The sequence below is a fragment of the Meriones unguiculatus genome, chromosome 3, assembly GCF_030254825.1.
Source record: "Meriones unguiculatus strain TT.TT164.6M chromosome 3, Bangor_MerUng_6.1, whole genome shotgun sequence".
NCBI classification, from domain to species: Eukaryota; Metazoa; Chordata; class Mammalia; order Rodentia; family Muridae; genus Meriones; species Meriones unguiculatus.
Window position 1 is genome coordinate 170,760,513 of NC_083351.1, and position 18,610 is coordinate 170,779,122.

General features: G+C 39.8%; 1 protein-coding gene across 3 annotated transcripts in view; it reads left to right on the top strand.

Moving 5' to 3' along the window:
* The window catches only part of Cfap299 (cilia and flagella associated protein 299), a 567,892-nt gene that overhangs the window by 458,518 nt on the left and 90,764 nt on the right, over positions 1-18,610 (top strand). For all 3 annotated transcript variants that reach the window (XM_060378758.1, XM_060378759.1, XM_060378757.1), the window contains exon 4: positions 9,240-9,382. In XM_060378758.1, coding sequence (XP_060234741.1) covers positions 9,240-9,382 — 143 coding nt within the window. The remainder of the gene's footprint in view (positions 1-9,239; positions 9,383-18,610) is intronic.

An 18,610-nucleotide genomic window follows, 5' to 3' on the forward strand; every position in this document is an offset into this window, starting at 1 on the left:
TATTTCTCTGTTTACTCACACCTGTCAAAATGATAAACAGTTTTACAGAGTAGCAAAGAAATTAACACTACCCTTGAACTGACTATAATAAACACCATCTAGTTCGTATTTTCATTAAGACACACTAAATATCAAATGTATAAAATTTTCAGAAATATAATTCTTTTATTAACATTGACAAAGTAAAAAGACTTGTCAGATATTTTCAATTTTGTGGAGTTAAGCTACTTAATGCAATAAGCCTATGCTATAAGGGTTTTCATTAAAATATCTCATTTATCAGTTATAACAGACCTGCATGGCGTACACGATTTCCAATGTCATGTTCTAGGGGAAGACTACTTTTCTTTCTGAGACCTCTGTCACCTCTTGGGGGTTTTCTAGAGACTCTCAGGTCTCGGCACAGAGAGCAAAGAAACACTTTAGTGTCACTGTATGAAGCAGAGCTGGGGCTTTTGGTACTTGGAGGACATATTCAGGACAGCAGTAATATAGAATGCCAAAGAGGAAATCATAAACCATTTGTTAAGTCCGAATCATGTGTTTCAGCCTTTATACTAATGTGGAAGGAAGAACACAGAGATAGGTAGATATTATAGGAGGGAAATGAGGTGATTCTGACTTAACTCCTATTTTATAGGGAACATAAAGAAACTTAAGGTATTACAGAGCAGAAAGTTTGGTGGGAGAAAACACAACACAATTCAAGCTGTAAGAGAGAGGGTAAATGTATTATAGCCAATTATTATAAAATGGTTATGGGTTCCACTGGAGTTTATGATTATTAACCCTCAGGAAGACCATAATAGCTTCTACCCAAATTCATCTTCATTATTCTGTGCAAGAAAACAGATTAAAGGAATAGCTGGATTGAAATGTTGCTGGAAATTTTTCAGTGAGTGTTCAGGGTTGTTCAATGGATTTGAAATGTTCTGAGCATGAAAAGCACTGGTGCATTTTTCATAGCACATAGAATGATTCCTGGTGAAACACATGGCTTGATGGATTAGTAGCCCCAAGGTGCTGAAAGAATTCTTGATTTGGAGTTTGTAGAGTATGCAAACTAGAAATCAAGGGGACGAAAGGCATAGTGTGGCATGATTAAGGGAAAGATTTTGGAATTGCATACTTTAAGAAAGAGTAGGTACTTATAAAAAGCAGGAAAGTCCTGCTGGAAAGCATTTATACCAATCACACCCCCATGTGCATGCATTCCATTCATCTACCAATCCTTGTGACAATGATTTATATTCTAACTTTATTCTTTGCAGTAATGCAAGACCTACTGTCTATTCATTCTTTCCATTTCCGTCTCTTTATTCATAGCCACTTGTTTCTTAAATTTCTGTGGTGTGTATGGTATACATGTATGTGTGCACATCTGTGGTACCTGTGTGCTAGTACATACATGAGTGTGTTCGTGCATTGGTATTGGCTGTCTTCCTCAATTGGCCTCTGTTGTATATATTGAAGCAGGACTCTCATTTAAACGGAGAGCTCACCAATTTGGCCAATCTTAGCTAGGCAGCTTGCTCAAGGAAACTCTTGTCTCTGCCTCCAGAGCACTAGGAAACCAAAAGGACTACCTGACTTGCCTAGAATTTGAACTCATATCACCAGCCTGGGCACCACAGATTTGAACTCATGTCACCAGCCTTGTAAAATAAATACTGTAATCACTGACCCATCTTCCCAGCCCTGTAAACATTTATTCCACAAGGCAATACTTAAAATAATTGAAAATACTTCGTTGGTATCAAGCTTAGAACATCAATATCCATTTTAGAGTAACTTCTCTTTAGCAGTGTCTTCTCTTTAGCTTTTGAAGCATTACTTTAGATGAGTCTTTTTTAATGGAAATATTTGGAGAAATCTTGGTCTTAGTGAAAAGCATAGTGGACATGAAGGTTGCATGCACCATAGCTAGTGCCTCTTACATGAGGAGATAAGGTAATTTTCACATGGGCATTTTGAGGTGGATCAACACAATGAATTCTACTGAAAGATTTTCAGTTTATATTTTGGATTTTCAAAGTAAATCTGTTTACATATGAATTAGACAATCTCATTTTTTTCTTTCTAACACTTAGAGTATATGTAAGTAAACACCCTCCTGTGTTCCTGCACGCCATTTTCATTCCACTCAAACCTCCAGACCATTTTGAATTCTAATGGTGAAGAAAACAATCTTAAATTATTGCTTTCCTCACAGGTACTGCAAAATACATGAACATAAGAACTTATCCCAACCATTTTGAATATGGATATATCTTACAAACCAGAAGGGAAAACTAACATGGTTTCCCTTAGAAAGCAAATCCAGATACTGCAAATGAACAAGTGAACTGTATGTGACACTCCCGTTAAATTACAGTCTTGAAATGGCCACGATTCTCCAGCCGTGCTGCTCAATAACATTCCTGCCAGGAGAGGATGACGTCACTCTCCCTGCCTCTGAAATCTGGACTAGACCGGGAGATACTTTGGCCAACTGGATGTAGAAAACAGTGTGGTCCTTTTGAGCCTGTCTGCAAGAGGGAAGACAATGAGCTCTTTCCAATAGCCCCGAGACGCGTGTGGATAATGAGACTACACATACCCATCCAAGCGGATCGAGAACATGGAATTAAAAATCAGCTATCAACATAGAAATTTCATACAGTAATCTGTTGTGAGGAAATTTATTCTCGAGTTCTTTTGAAATGTGTAAAAACAGTGCTGATCCCCCCAAAACTACGACCTCATCATCAAAATCATTTCTCTTCTGAAATTAATACATATATACATTTCCTTCAATTAATGATTCATCAGCCCATTCCCCGGGTGTAAAATTCTAGAGGAACATTCCTGCACTCCCCTGTGAGAGGCAGTGATGGTCTCCGAGGGTCAGCACAGACACGCTGCTCTGTTGGCCAGATCTGCAATCCGGCTGGAGTGTCAGCACTGCAGCATGCTGCGAAGCATGCTTTTGTGCTCTGCCTGGCCTCACACACAGTCCCGTTCCACTGTATCGGGTTCATATCTCCTCATTAGTGGTTGGCAGGAGAAACCAGGCAACACATGTCCCAGGCTTATAACAAGTTTATGAGATTGTATTTTAATCCACTTCTGGGAAAAGAAAAGCGGCCAAAGATCTAAATGATACATTAACAGACTAAATTTTACTTTAATTCATCTTTTTCCAATATACAGAAAGCCAAGAGGACCTAAGTATTCATTCCAGGAGTCTTTTCATTTAACACCTGTTTGCTTTTGAGGTCACAGACTCTATCGGTGAAATCTCAGGTTTCACAATTCTAATTTTGTGCCTCAAACCCCACTTCTATATCAGCAATAAACATACACTGATACTTCTCAATTGCTTGTTACAATGGATACATATACATATACATATACATATACATATACATATATATATCCTGCTTTAGATCAGTGGTTAATTAAAAGCCAGTTTTCTGTGACTAAGTGCCTAGCATGTTAGTGTGTAGCATCAGATGTATCATTTAACCTCTATGCATTTTTGGTTCTGCCTTAGCTGATTCTAGAGATAACTAAGAGTTCTAATGAAAAGGTACATTTTGGAAATATTTTTTAATAAATGTAACATCACTTAGAAGAGCCCTTTACTAGACAAAATATATCTTTCACATATCTTTTGGGGCATTATCTGTGAGTTAAAATGGTATTAAAGTGAAAATCCATTCCTTTTTATTTTTTATATTTTTATTTACTTATTATTTTTATATTAATTACAGTTTATTTACTTTGTATCCCAGCTGTAGCCTCCCTCATTCCATCCCAATCCCACCCTCCCTCCCTCATCTCCTTCCTGCCTCTCTCTAAGTACACTAATGGGGGAGGTTCTCCTTTCCTTTCATCTGATCCTAGCTTATCAGGTATCTTCAGGGTTGGCTACAATGCCCTCTTCTGTGGCCTAGCAAGACTGCTCCTCTCTCAGGGGCGAGAGGTGTCAAAGAGCCAGCCATTGAGTTCATGTCTGAGACACTATCTGTTCCCCTAACTAGGGAACCCACTTGGATACTAAGCTGTCATGGGCTATATCTGGGCAGGGGTTCTAGGTTATATCCATTCATGGTCCTTGATTGGAGAAACAGTCTCAGAAAAGAACCCTGGGCCCAGATATATTTGATCCTTGTGGAGCTCCTGTCCTCTCCAGGTCATACTAACTCCCCTTCTTTCATATGATTCCCTCTACTCTGCCCAAGGTTTGGTTATGAGTTGCAGAGCCTAGAACTCATTGGCACAGGAGACAACTTCCTGAACAGAACACCAACAGCACAGGCTCTAAGATCAACAATCAATAAATGGGACTTCATGAAATTGAAAAGCTTCTGTAAAGCAAAAGATATTGTTGTCAGAACAAAATGATAGCCTACAGGCTGGGAAAGGATCTTCACCCTATATCAGACAGAGGGCTGATATCCAGAATATATAAATAACTAAAGAAGTTAAAAAGCAAAAACTCAAGTAATCCAATTAAAAAATGATACCTGATAAAACAGGATCAGATGAATGGGGAGGAGGTCCCCCCTATCAGTGGACTTGGAAAGGGGCACGGTGGAGATGAGGGAGAGAGGGAGGGACTGGGAGGGAATGAGGGATCGGGACAGGGCTGGGATACAGAGTTAATAAAATGTAACTGATAAAAAAATAAATAAAAAAATGCTAAAATTTCAAAAAAAAAAAAAAAAAAGGAGTACAGAGCTAAACAGAGAATTCTCTGTAGAGAAATACAGAATGGCAGAGAAACACTTAAAGAAATGCTCAATGTCCTTAGTCATCAGGGAAATGCAAATCAAAATGACCCTGAGATTTCACCTGACACCCATCAGAATGGCTAAGATCAAAAACTCAAATGACAACACATGCTGGAGAGGTTGTGGAGAAAGGGGAACCCTCCTCCATTGCTGGTGGGAATGTAAACAACCACTTTGGAAATCAATCTGGTGCTTTCTCAGACAATTAAGAATAATGCTTCCTTAAGATCCAGCTATACCACTCCTAGGCATATATCCAAAAGATGCTCAAGTACACAACAAGGATATTTGCTCAACCATGTTTGTAGCAACTTTATTCATAACAGCCAGAAAATCTTTCTTTATTGTATAATTTCATTGATAAGAAAATCCAGAGAAAAAGTGATTGATAGACAGCAAGTAGATCCATGACTTTCTGAGGCTGCTGTGATGGGGATGTGAGTGAGCTATGCCAGGGGATCTCCTTGGAGTCATGGAAACCACCAAAAGCTGAACTGTGGTCCACAACTTTGTGAATTTACTGAAACACACACACACACACACACACACACACACACACATCAAGTTATGCATCCACAATTTAAGATGAACTCAATGTTATGTAAACAGTGCTCCTAATACCACTGGAAGAAAAGTGGGAAATAATGCTAGCAGAGGACCTGAAACAATTATTCTTAAACAAGTCTCCAGAATAGCTAAACTGTCAGTTAGTGATCTGTGCCACACTCAGGCAGAACAGCCACCACCACCCACCCCCCGGGGCCTAAGTGGGCTCTTTAATCCTATTCTGGCTATTTAAGAGCCAGTATTGCAGATTCATCTTCAATTGTTATACATGTCCTAAACATGTATAACAATGTTGAAGGCAATTTTTATATTTAAATTTCAAAATGCCTTCCATTCCCCCTCCCCCTCAGAACTAAATTTAGCAAAAAGAAAACAAAGTATGCCCTGTTATCTCAGCTAAGCACATCCAGGCAAGGGGGTGTGGTGTGATGAGTCTGTTTCTTACCCCCGAGAAGCTGATTAAACACATTCTCAACACCGTAGCAACAAAAATAGAAACAGTAAGAAAAGCAACAGGTGGGTGGGATTTATTCCGTGTTACTGCTGGCTAGGTGTTGCTGAATGCCTAGCAAAGATAGCTTTGTTCAGTTTAAACACCAGCTTCTTTTATTTATTTATTTATTTATTTATTTATTTATTTATTCACTTTACATCCCAAACGCACCCCTTCCCCCATCTCCTGCCAGTCCCACCCGTCCACCTTCTTCCCCCTTCCCCCTTTTCCTTTCTCCTCAGAAAAGGGGAGGCCACCCCTCCTACCAGCCCACCCTGGCACATCAAGTCACGTCAGGACTAAGAGCATCCTCTTCCACTGAGGCCAGATAAGGCAGCCAAGCTAGGGGAAAGTGACCCACAACCAGGCGACAGAATCCATGTCAGAAACGGCCCCCAACTCCACTTGCTAGGCAACCCACATGAAGACCAACCTGCCCATCAATTACATATGTGTTGGGGGCCTAGGTCAAGCCCATGTTCTTTGGTGGTGCTTCAGTCTCTGTGAGCCCCCATAGGCCTAGGGTTAGTTGACTCTGTTAGTCTTCTTGTGGAAGTCTTGTCCGCTCTGGGTCCTTCTGCTCTCCCGCTGACTACCATAACACTCCCTGAGCTCTGCCTAATGTTTGGCTGTAAACACTAGCTTCTCAGGCAAGGGCTAACAGATTCTATTTGAAAGGAAACAAATTCTTAAAAAGCACAACTAATTCACCAAAGGCTCACAGCAGGTAGATGGCAGAGCTGACGTCTAACATCGAATCTGCCTGCGCTGTACCCTCAATAAGAGCAGGGATGTCCCAGGAAGCTGACCCACGTCTCACGTCTCACTGAGGAGTCTTACTCTTAACTGCGCATGCGTTTGTGGGCACTTACCCTAACATCACACACAGTGTGCTTAGTGACCACATTCATAAAACGGGGGTAGCAATGTTGCCTGCATATTATACAGTTTTTATTAAGTTTTTAGAATTAGCATGCAGATTAACGAGATTCTTTGCATTCATACACACCTTGCCCTCGCTGCGCCGGTTCCCCTCCTCCCCTGCCCATCCCTGTCAGGCTCCTGCCCACTGCTTTCCTCCCCAATATCCCTCTTCTGGATCCTTATCACATTAATTCCGCTCCACGCTTCTCCTCCTCCTGGGGTCTCTTTTTCCCTCCCGCAGTCCCCTTTCAACCTCCACGACCTAATCCCACACCCACATTGTACAAGTTTTAGAGGATTATGTAAGGTAAAGAGAATAAAGCACCCAATACTTTGGCCTCTTAATGAGAGCAAGTAGTATTTGTAGCTGGAGTCACTGCTGCTGTTTCAATCTTTCTATTTCAAGTTTATCCTCAGGCAAAAATGTAAGTTGTTAGCTTTTGGCTCTGACAGGCTCGAGGTCATGACTCCAAGGCCTGCAGCACAGAGCTGACCCCAGGCTGTGCTCTCTTCTCTGTTACTTTACACTATAAGTACAGCCTCCTTTTCTTAACAGTATTGTTATGTTTTTTATTTGACCTAGAAATTTCATCACAAAGATGGGTAATGTATGTAGTCTATCATTCTAATGGCAAAATATTTCTCAGTGGGAGAAAGACACATAAATGCACACACACACACACACACACACACACACACACAGGAGGGAGAAAGGGAGAAAGGAGAGGGAGGGAGGGATGAAGAGAAAGAGAGAAAATAGAATGCTTCCTTAGAACATTAGAGCATCTTTCTCATCTTTACTTCCCAGCGTGACTGACTTACTCTCAGGAGTGTGCTGAAGATGAAGATGGGCCCAGAACATCTGGAAATGTGAATGACTCACAAGCAGTTGTTGCTAGCTCGTGGCCTTGTTTAAGGAGCAGCCGCGGCAACTCAGGTTATTGGTTGAGTATTATTAAAGGGCTCAAGAAGTCTCTTTGGATTAGTGTCCGTTCAAACTCTGGATTAGTGTCCATTCAAATTTATGCTGCAGAAACTGAAAACAAATGACACCAGTCATAAAGAAATCTCTGCTGATTTACCAAGAGGCTATGTGGAGGAACTTGAAGGACTAAGGATTGAAATAACATCAAGCTGCAACACAGGACTAGCAAGTTCTAGTTCACCCTGACTTGACTCATCTATGGGGAGTGAGATACTTCCTCTCTTTATGTAACAAGAACCTGCTTCAAAGCTCTCCTCAGCACAGTGTTTTCAGCACCCAACAGCAAACAACTGGAATAGACAGACAATATAATCAGTGTGTGTGTGTGTGTGTGTGTGTGTGTGTGGGATCCTTCCAATTTTATAGCTTTATTCTTTTGGAAGCTCTGATAACTAAGGTCAACTCTATCAGTTCATGGCCACAAAGACCCAACAAGTGCTGAAGGGGAAAAGGCAGGCTCCTGGGTTTTTTTTTCAAATAGTGAGCTTTGCCACAGAATTCTACTACTTGATCTAACTTTAGAAGCAAACACATACTTTTTTTTTCTGGTTAGAACTTAAGATTTTCCCATAAGCTTTGCCTTAAAACTTGAACAGAATGCCTATGGATCTGAAGGGTCCTGTCCACCGGCGTGTTTATGCTTTAGGCCTTTCACCACAGATTCTCTCTGCTCATTAGGCTTCACCTGCTCTTCCTGTGGCTCGCTTCCCCCATCCAAGTCCGCCATTGAAAGTCTGTGTGTCTTCAGGTCTTTTCTCATTTCCCAAATAAGCATTCACCACACAGTGCTGTGTTGCTGCTCATCTTCAGCTCTACTGTGTTTGTCCTTCACCAGCACCTCTCTGTTTTCCATGTCTGTGCTCTAGATGACTCTCACCACCAAAACATAAGTTCTGAGGGTCTGGACTTTTAATGTTGCTGTGGTTCGCTCCATTCTTTTTCTGTTAGGAGCTATGAACATGTAGGAAGTGTGTTTGTGAAGAAATTAATATGCATGAGAGAATACAATAAGTTAACTATACATACTTGATTTTGTAAAACAAAGTTTGACTCTCATGGTACTAAGAATCTACTTATATATCTATACTACCAGGCATATAGAAGTCCATTTGGAGAAAGAAGTAGTGGGGTGAATAACAATTTTGCCATTTGATAGCGGCGAGACCTGGATAGACTCAGCTTCTCTCTGTGCCTCAGTTTCCTTATACACAAATGACCATAAAGAAGATGAGAACAGTGTGAAAGTAAATAAAGTAATATATTTGTAACACTTAAAATAAGCTTTTTAGGAATACTGGTCTGAATCTACATGCAAGGCTTCTTGTTTCTCCAGTTCCCGAGGGGAAGAAATGACAGTATCTGCCTGACAGAATCTTTAGGGTGATACAACACTTGGACTAGACCCTGGCATGGCAGTGATTTGTAACCACAGCTTCTTGAAGTTCTTAAGTGACGTTATTCATGTTCCTTTTCCATTCTTTGTTGTTACTAGACTGTGATCTTCATCCGTGACAAAAACTCTCATGGGCAAGAAGTGTCTGGATATATCGACTATGCCCACAGACTAAAATCTGAAGATTTTGAAGCCTACTTTAACGGAAAAAAAAGACTTCTCCCAAGGACCACAGATATGAGGTAAATTGCACACAATTCTCGCACCTCAGGGACGAGGATACAGAACTATTATATAATGCATATTGATCCTAGTGTGACAGTGCACTAAAGGTAGGAATGTGAGCCTGGCGAAGGGAAACTGTCGGGGTCATGACTCATCTAGGAGATACCACCTTACTCTAGTAAAACTGGTTCTGGCGGGAATGCTAACAGGACTGTGGAAAGGGAGTCCTCACACGGTGAACTGGAATATAAGTGAGTGCATATACTATGGAAAAGTGTATAAAAGTTCCTTTGAAAATTAAAAATAGAGCTGCCGTTTGACCTAGCAATCTTTCTATCGGCTATTTATCCAAAGGTAACAGAATCCATATAGAGAGACATCTTTACACCCAAGTTTACTGTGACACTGCTCACAATAATAGCCAAGTGGTGGAAACCACTTAAACATCCTTCTACTGATAAAGGGACTTTTCAAAATGTTGTACATAAACCCAGTGTAGTACTATTCAGTTATGAAAATTATAAAATCCTGTCATGTTATTACTCATATGGTATCTAAGTAAGTTGATGTTGTACATGTTGAGGATAACGTATTGGTTACTGTAACTTTGGATTGGCAGGAATTTCTGAGGAAAACTTGATCCATGGCCACTCAGCTACGGGTAAACAGATGTAAAAGTCTTATGTGCTACTGTACAGTGGGTAACTATAGATCAAACAGCAAATGTGTCTTCCAGAACATTGTAAGAAAGGATTTCAGTAGTTCTCGTTGTAGAGTAAGGATAGGAGCTCAAGAAGACAGTTCCAGCTGTCCTGATTTACACATTACAAATGCATGCCTGGGCTGAAATATCCCATTCCCCCACGCTAATATGAACGGTCCAATTTTATATAACAGAGGAGAGAAAGTGTACTTAATAAAATAGATAAGATGAAAGTAAAATATAAGCTTTGTCTTAGACCTCCTCCCACTAACACCATTGTAACCAATGATTTATTAAACACACTAGTCCCTGTGCCTTAACAGATTTGCTTATGTTACAAAAAAAAAAAAAAATACATTTATCAATTCACTTGCAAACACTGCTGTCTGAATCCCTGGTGACATTAATACCATGATATTATCATACTGAGTTGAATATTTATTTTGTGATACCTGATTAATACCTGCTCATACTTCATTGCTTATCCCAAACAATTACAGTGTTTATCTAGTCAGAATAACCAAGAAAAAGGCTTGTTTCTCTCTGCCTCATAGCCCCTTCACTTCATACCCCTCCTTTCTGTCCTGTATGCCACTGAGGTGTTAGTGAACCATTCTCTCACTTTTTTCTCTGTTTCACTGATCACTGTCACATTGTTTTTGTTTTTTTTTTTTTATTTTTTGGTTATGTACCTTCCTCTTTCCTATACAATCACCTGAATGATGATAACTTCAATACCTTTCTGCCAGAACTTTTGATATAAGATGCTTTGTATTTCTTGGTGCCCAGTTTTAGATCTTTTGAAATTGATCAGTGATTTTAGAAAGCACCAAAGTAATCATTCCATGGTAAACTCTCCCATGAAGTTTGAATCAAAGATTTTAATAAACACTAATGAAGGTTACCTAAATATTTTTGTATATTATTAGTATTCTTTATTCTTTTATTTTCAAGACTATCCTATAATTACATCATTTCTTTCTTCCCTTTCCATTCTCCAAACCTTCTCATCTGGCCCTCATTTTAAGACCATGACCTCTTTCTTCATTGTTTATATGCACATATATACTCATGTAGATATTATGTACATTATGGACATATATTTGTAAATATAACCTGCTTAGTCTGAATAATTTACTTGTTATATGTTTTCAGGACTGACCATTTGGTATTGAATAACCAAATGGTATGTTCTTCTTTGGGGAAGACTATTTCTTCCACTCTCCGTATTCCTTAGTTGCCTGTAGTTCTTTGTCTAGGGCTGAGGCCTCGTGGACTTTGCCCTGTCCACTTTGGCATGTCTATCACTGTTTTCCTTGTTCGTCTCATGTTCAGGCAGTCTTGTTGGTGAGACTTTATGGTTGTAGCCTCTGACATTTGTAGGAGACACAGTCTTACAGCAAATTTCCTGGTCTTCTGGGTCTTCTTGTCTTTCCATCTCCTCTTCCCAATGTTCCCTAAGCCTTATGTGTGGGAATTATTATATAGATGTATATATTGGGACTGGGCTCCACAGCGCTGCATTTTGATTGGTTGTGGATTTCTGTAGTGATCTTTGTCTATTTTAAAGAGAAGTTTACTTGATGAGAGGTGACGTTTACTTATCTGTGAATATAATGATAGATATTTAGAATGTAGTTAGGGATTGTGCTGGTTTAGTAAAATGGTGGCTGTAGGTTCTCTCCCAAGATTTATGAATTCACTCTTCCTGGTTAATTAGCTAGGTTTCCAGTACCAGGCACGGTTTTCCTCTTGTTGAGAAGGTCTTAACAGCTTCCAACAAATTATGCTTGCCACCACCACATTAATAGGGTTATTGTGATGGTCGCTGATATGGCTCATAGGTATCATAGCTTGGTAGCACTGTTGGTCATCTCCCTCTCTTCTTTGGAAGCTTACATGAAAACTAGTTCTCAGTGAGGAGGCATTTGGGTCAGTTCCAGCTCAGGGGCCTCTGATTCCTATGTCTCAAATTAAGTACACAGTCTTCAGTAATAGGGATACACCTTCCATTTCTGGGGATGCAACATTACAGCAAAAGTCTGTAATGTTCTGGGAGTCTCCAGGACAGTCCTCACCAGCAACTCGAGAAAGGGCTTCTCATATCTGTTGTCTTTTTAAAAATATGGTCTTTGACTCTTGGAGGGAACATTATCAGCATAGTCAAGAAAATTTCACTTAACCTATCTATGTGTACACATATACACAGATGTACTATACACAGATGTATTATAGACTTTTTAAGAAAGATAAAAGTTACATATGTGTGAGGCAGATGGATCAGTCAGTACAGTGCTTACAGGATAAGTTTGGGAGCAGAGTTCAGATTCCCAGAACCCACAGAAACCATATACAGCATCATGCAGCCATAATATATATGCTGTCCTGGAAGTCAGAGCACCCTTGGAGTTTGCTAAGCTAGCCAGCTAGTCTAGCAATCCCCAGCAATCCCCAGGTGCCACTTCACTGCGAGAACCTCTTTCAAAGATAAGGTGAGAAGCACTTGAAGAAGACAGCCGACATCAACCTCTGGCCTCCATGCAGGCTCGTGCTCACGTGCATACAAACACACACACACACACACACATATAAATTCATCCTGCACAGGTGTGCACGCATGCTCTCCTCCTCCTCCCCCCCCCCACATTCATGGAATGTATACAGCCAATGCCACTTTTCTTCCCAAAGTGGTTCTACCAGCATGTACTAAAAAGAAGCACTTTATAAAGGACAAGGCCCAGCTTGTTTTACATCAACAGGTGGCATTCCCTGTCCTGACTGTCTTTGCTGTGGTAAGTTGCAAGCAATTGCTCCCCATGAGTTCCATTTTCATTACCATCACCACTGATCAGATTCAACATCTTCATCAGCTGCTCAGAATTTTTTTTAAATCTATTATGATTTTCCCTACACTCACTTTATCAGTGGGTTATTTTTTTATCTTTGTCTCATAAGAAGTTATGTAAACTTAGTTGTCTGGGCCAGGTCTAGCTACAGAATCATTTTCCCCTTTGTAAAGCACAAAATAATTTTAAATTGTATTGTGTTTCTGAAAAAGGAAATTTTACTCTGTACGGTATGTGAGATTTGAAGATTCTTCTACAAAGTTAAGATTCATCACATTGATCTATTCTTTTTCATTCTGAGCATCATCTAGTGTTAAACCTGCTTCATCAGATTCACCCAGGATTGTTCACATAATGGCACAGATGCTGTCAGCCAGATGGACCCTCACACAGGAGCTGTCAGGTTTAGGTTTGTGACTCTCCCAAGTCACATTTATCATTATCTCTACCATGAAATCCTCCAATCCAGCCGCATGGGTTGACTTAGTTTCAGCTTCCAGAGTCTCAGACTGTGCCACAACACCCTGGTTAATACAGACAGATGAAGTAAGGGTGTAGGATAATTAGGGAAAGGATAAAAATTAACTGAGCACTATGCTAAGCAACTTTACATGTATCCTTTCATTTACACCACAGTCTTACATGTTAGGGCTTCTTTTGCACTATAACATAGAGAGAATCATAGACATTGCAGCATGAACTGACATACCGAAAGTGACATAGTGACCTTTGCACAAACTACAAGGTCAGATATCAAATACTATGAGTTTTTAACCAATGCTCTACTCTCTTTAGAGCTGGTCCTGTGAGGATGGCATTTTTCCTGTTGGCCTTTGTCAGGCCATAGGCTTCTTTAACAGATGGCTGTCTCACTTAACAAAGCCTAATCTGAGGTTGCTTTTCAAAACCTTAAGCAATCCTACTGTCCACAGTCAAGACAAGGGAATTTTGGCCTTCCTGTACCCACCCTTGCCACTTCCTCCTCTCACTGAGCTTGGCAGAAAACAACCCTTTGTACTTAACCAGAAGTTCATTTTCAGTCACTGAGAGTAAGAATTACTGTGAGCCACAGCTTTGTGTGCGGAAGAGCACCGAAGAGAACTAAAAGTGACCTGTAATTATGGCTTCAGCCAAAAAGCCATCAGGGGAAAATTGGACCTGACTTGCTGAACCTCAGTTATGTCCCAGGATACTTTTAGAATCTGTTCATGCCCTCTGAACTGTGGTTCACGTCTTCTTTTTTTTTTTTTTAATATCTACTCGGAATTCTTTCAAAGACAAAACGGATTCCCCAATACTTGGTTTGTTTTAGCATCTCTTTATGCAAAGATGAACACTAAGCATCATCTCTCATGTAAAACTCAAGAATAGAGAAGCGCTGAATGACACCGTTCTCGGATGCCTGTCCTACAGGTCTAAAAAACCCAAATATGTTGGAAGTAGTAATTCCCCGCTGCATCCATTGTGAAATTTCTATCCACCTCATCCAGGGCCAGCATCATCCTGACCTCTCTGGGCTCATTGCTTAAAAAGAAACACAGTCAAATTCAAGCACTCCTATGCTCCTGTCCCTCAACTCACATATAAGAGTGAACATGCAAACATACTTACACATAGGCTCACAAAACACACACGTACACACACGTGTCTGTGTACACACACACACCTGGAAGTTCAATACTATTAAATCTAAGGTAATTGCTATCTCGTGATCTTTATTTCTGTTTGTCTCAGCAATCTATTCCCCATGTTAGAAAATCACCCAAGCTTCTAGACCCTAGATCACCATTCAGCAACGCCAACTTTTATATTTCTATTACAGAGGATTTACATTCTTCTAAAGTACTCTTTTGTTTTCAAAATTCCAAACAAGGCTTATTTACTCAATAACAAGTTGCTTTACACGAGTATAAATTCTACATCTTATCACAGGCTAAAATTTATAAACCACAGAGCTTGATACACATACAGTTCATACAGTAATTAACAAAGGGATTCAGGAGAGTTTAGAAGAGAGGAACTCTACCATGAAGTTCAGGGGCATGGCCTGAGGAGAGGCTTTGTTCAATCCTTAGGGGTAATTAAATTCCTATATTATTCTTTATCGTCGTAGTTCTGATTTCTAAAAAAGCTTATCCTGTATCAATGTTAACTTACAATTTCTTCTAATGCCTCAGAGATGTCTGTCCTGCAAAGCAGCCTGATTGATGAGTCCTTTAGAGGGTAGGCAGCAGGATAGCTTCGAGGCATGAACTTCACAAACAGGGCAAATCTTCAGTGGCAGGAAGTTGGTCCAGGGATATTTCCAGCACACCAAAAGCAGAGCTGTCAGAGAATTTTTCTTAATCTCTTCTTTTGGCTTCAATTTTTGTTCATTTTAAACTGATCTAGGCTGCAAAGTACAAAAGACTGTACCTTTTCTCTTAAGAAGTACATTAATGCATTTCAAAGAAAGAAGTGTTTTGTCTTAAAAAGTACAGTGGATTCTGCTCCATATTTCTTTTACAGTCAATACAGAATTCGACACATTTTCACTTTTCTAGAATCTTAGTGAAAAGAAATGAAATAAAATTGTACATTTTAGGTAATAACTCAATAATATTTACATGATTTTATTTAAATGCCTAAAAATAAATTATTTTTAAAGTTTAAGACAATCATTACTTCTATCTTGAAATGAATGAGTTCTGTCAGTCTTCCTCTCCTGTTCCAAGTCTACACACATCTCTACCCTCCTTATGGTATACCTACTAAGAACCGCTCACGGGTTCTACCGAATCCTGCTATCTCACAGCCCTTTACTCAGAGTGCCAGGCCTCACATTTTGCACCAATGAACGTAAGGCAAGTAAAGGTCCTTTTCCATTCCCTGAATAGCCTGCCAGTGTGATTTTTCCATGGCACTTTGTCCACCCTTTCCTTTACATCATTCGTGACATGCCCATGCTCCATTGTGAGTTCTAGAGCACAGGGATAGCTATGACATTACAGGGTTCAGGGTGACACATCGTTGTGCCATGTTTTTAAGAGATGCAAGTGGCCAAAAGCTAAACTGAAAGTCCCAATGAGGACTCACTCAGTAGACAGCGGCCATGCTGGTAAAGGAAGCCTCTCCTATAGGAGATATGAAATAAGAACTAAAGTACATCCACTCATGCAAAAAATGTCTATGCATGGGCTCCCAAAATGCATCTATGTATAATAACTAAAATTTAAATATAATGAGACTTTTATTTTTTCACACATGACCCACGTACAGAAATTGATGTGTTATAAGCATTTAGTTTCCTTTCAGGGCTGGTGGAGAAGTGAGTTTCCTTCATGTTATCAAGTTCCTCTTTGGTTTTGGATTGTTATATAAAAGAACATGGTGGTAACTGAGGGCAAAGGAGGTATGTCTCCTGAACTTCAGCAGTACAACTGCCCAATTCCTTATGAAGTTAAATGAGTCTGTTTCTACTAATTTCTAAAACTGGGTGACACAACACTCAATCAGTTCCTTTGAAAATATAAGATTTTATTTTCCAGTATTACAAAATAGTTGTCACATAATAAATCATTTCAAAATCTGAATAATAACTTGCAAAACCAAATTTTCCTCAGAAATTTTATTTTGGAAAAAACAGCATGTGGACTATTTTATACTTTACCTCCCCCTGCTTTTCAGATTAAAAGCCTTAGCCCTCTAAAAAAGGAGATAAGTAATTCCATTTAAAAGCACAACTCTTAGTTTGGGAAGATGAGCCACTTAGAGAATAGTGAAACAAAACCTCAGTTCAGTGGTGGCTATTTTTACTTCTTTCTAGAGGCAGATTCCTGCTAAAGATTTTTATGCCCAATCCCAAGAATACTGGACCAAAGTAGTTACATATAGCTGTGGTTCTCCTGAGCTTGGGCAACCAGAAATGATTAATATAATTTTGGTTGTCTTCCCAGCCACTCTTAAACTTGTAAGGGTGCAACAGAAAGTTGTTTGGTTGATAAAAATGGATATTGAAATTCCATCCTGGCATTTTTTCTTTTAATAATCAGAATTTTAAACATTCTGTTGATATTTACTTGTATTTGCTTTTACTTTTATATATGATCGTATTTTAAGAGTGTGAAACTCTTAAGTCCTAAAGCAATGTAACTGTGATTCATAAACTTATACTTATATATACATAAACTTATACATAAACTTATACTTGGTAGCATTCACATTTACTATTTAATGATATATGATGACTAGCTTCATGTGGCTAAGAAAATTATTAACCATAGCACACAATTCAATTTTTTGACTTATCTCTTCAATATTTAAATAAATAAGGCAATAAGCAAACCCAAATAATAAAAAGGCAAATTATTTGTGTGCTGATATATGTTCTTACTAGTTCCTAACCTCACATTGACTATGATCTATAGGAGGGGAAATCTTCAAAGTCAACTGTTGGAGGTTTTGCTGTAAATTTAGTGCTAAAAAACTTGACTGTGCTGCCACGAAACTTAAGAAAATGAACAACAAATGGAAAGAAAAAGAGAACTGTAAGGAAAACAAATGAGATTCTGTTCAAATAAGGAGAGGAAATACGGGAGGAAAGTGAGTTCCATAAAATACCTCAAAATTAATTAAGTGAGTCTGTTTAAAGAGAACTTACTCAAAGAATGACATCAGCCAGATGACACAGTAGGAAGCAGAGTTCCTGTTCCTCCAAAATCAAAGTAACGTTATTAGCACAAATTACCTTTTGAAGAAAGTCACAATTCAGCTAGGTGGAAGCGTCTAGATGGTGCACCTTTGTATGGGTAAGAACAAATCTACTCTGTTGGTTAGAATCTCCCCAAGTCTAGTTTAGCCCAGCACTGAGCGGAACGTCTAACCCTGTAATCTCCCCTAGAGCAGGAAAAAGAGACCAGGGTGTGTGCTGGATGCCCGGCTCCTGCCTTTTCAGAGTGACCTCCTTGAAGCTAAACCTATGTTGTTTCACACTGTGCACTGAGCAACTTGTGGGATTCATTATCCTGAGCAACCAGGAAGGGAAACTATAGGCTTAGATTTTTCACCAAACCTAATTTATTTAGGGTTCTTAAGCACCTTTACCTCCCTTCCAACCTCCCTACAACTTTAGGTAGAAGATTAATAGGGAAACGGGCTGTGGAAATCTTTTGTCTACTTCCTGCTGATTAGGGTCAGTGGATCCTTAGGAGATTACCAGACTCAGTTGTCAGGATACCAGAAGTCCAGTCCAAAGGCCAACACGAAGCAGCAAAAGGCAAAAAACTTAGTTGGATTGCCTGGAAAAGCTCTCTGGAACATCTCTCTCTGTGATGTTGATCCTAAAAGCAATGTCTCATTCTACCTGGTCCTCTATATATGTCCTCTACTCAAAGTTCACCTACGGATGTTCTCAGCTGGCCAAAGTCAGCCCCTCAAATGAGAGAGCAAAGCATCACGTGCCCTCTCACAAGCCAACCTGGGCAAAATATCACTTGCTGAGGAGGGGCAAGATGGCGGCGCCGGGAGGACTCTCATTCTGAGCAGCAGCACAGCAGGATCAGCACAGTGACCAGCAATCAGAACTCTCGGCCATAAAACACAGTCATTGTGTTTCCCAGGTGAGAGGATACCCCACGGTGGGGGATTCAATCAGCTTTTAACTCACCCGGCTAAACCTCGGAAGAGATCCAGGTTCCGCCAGACGCTTGGCTGCCGGC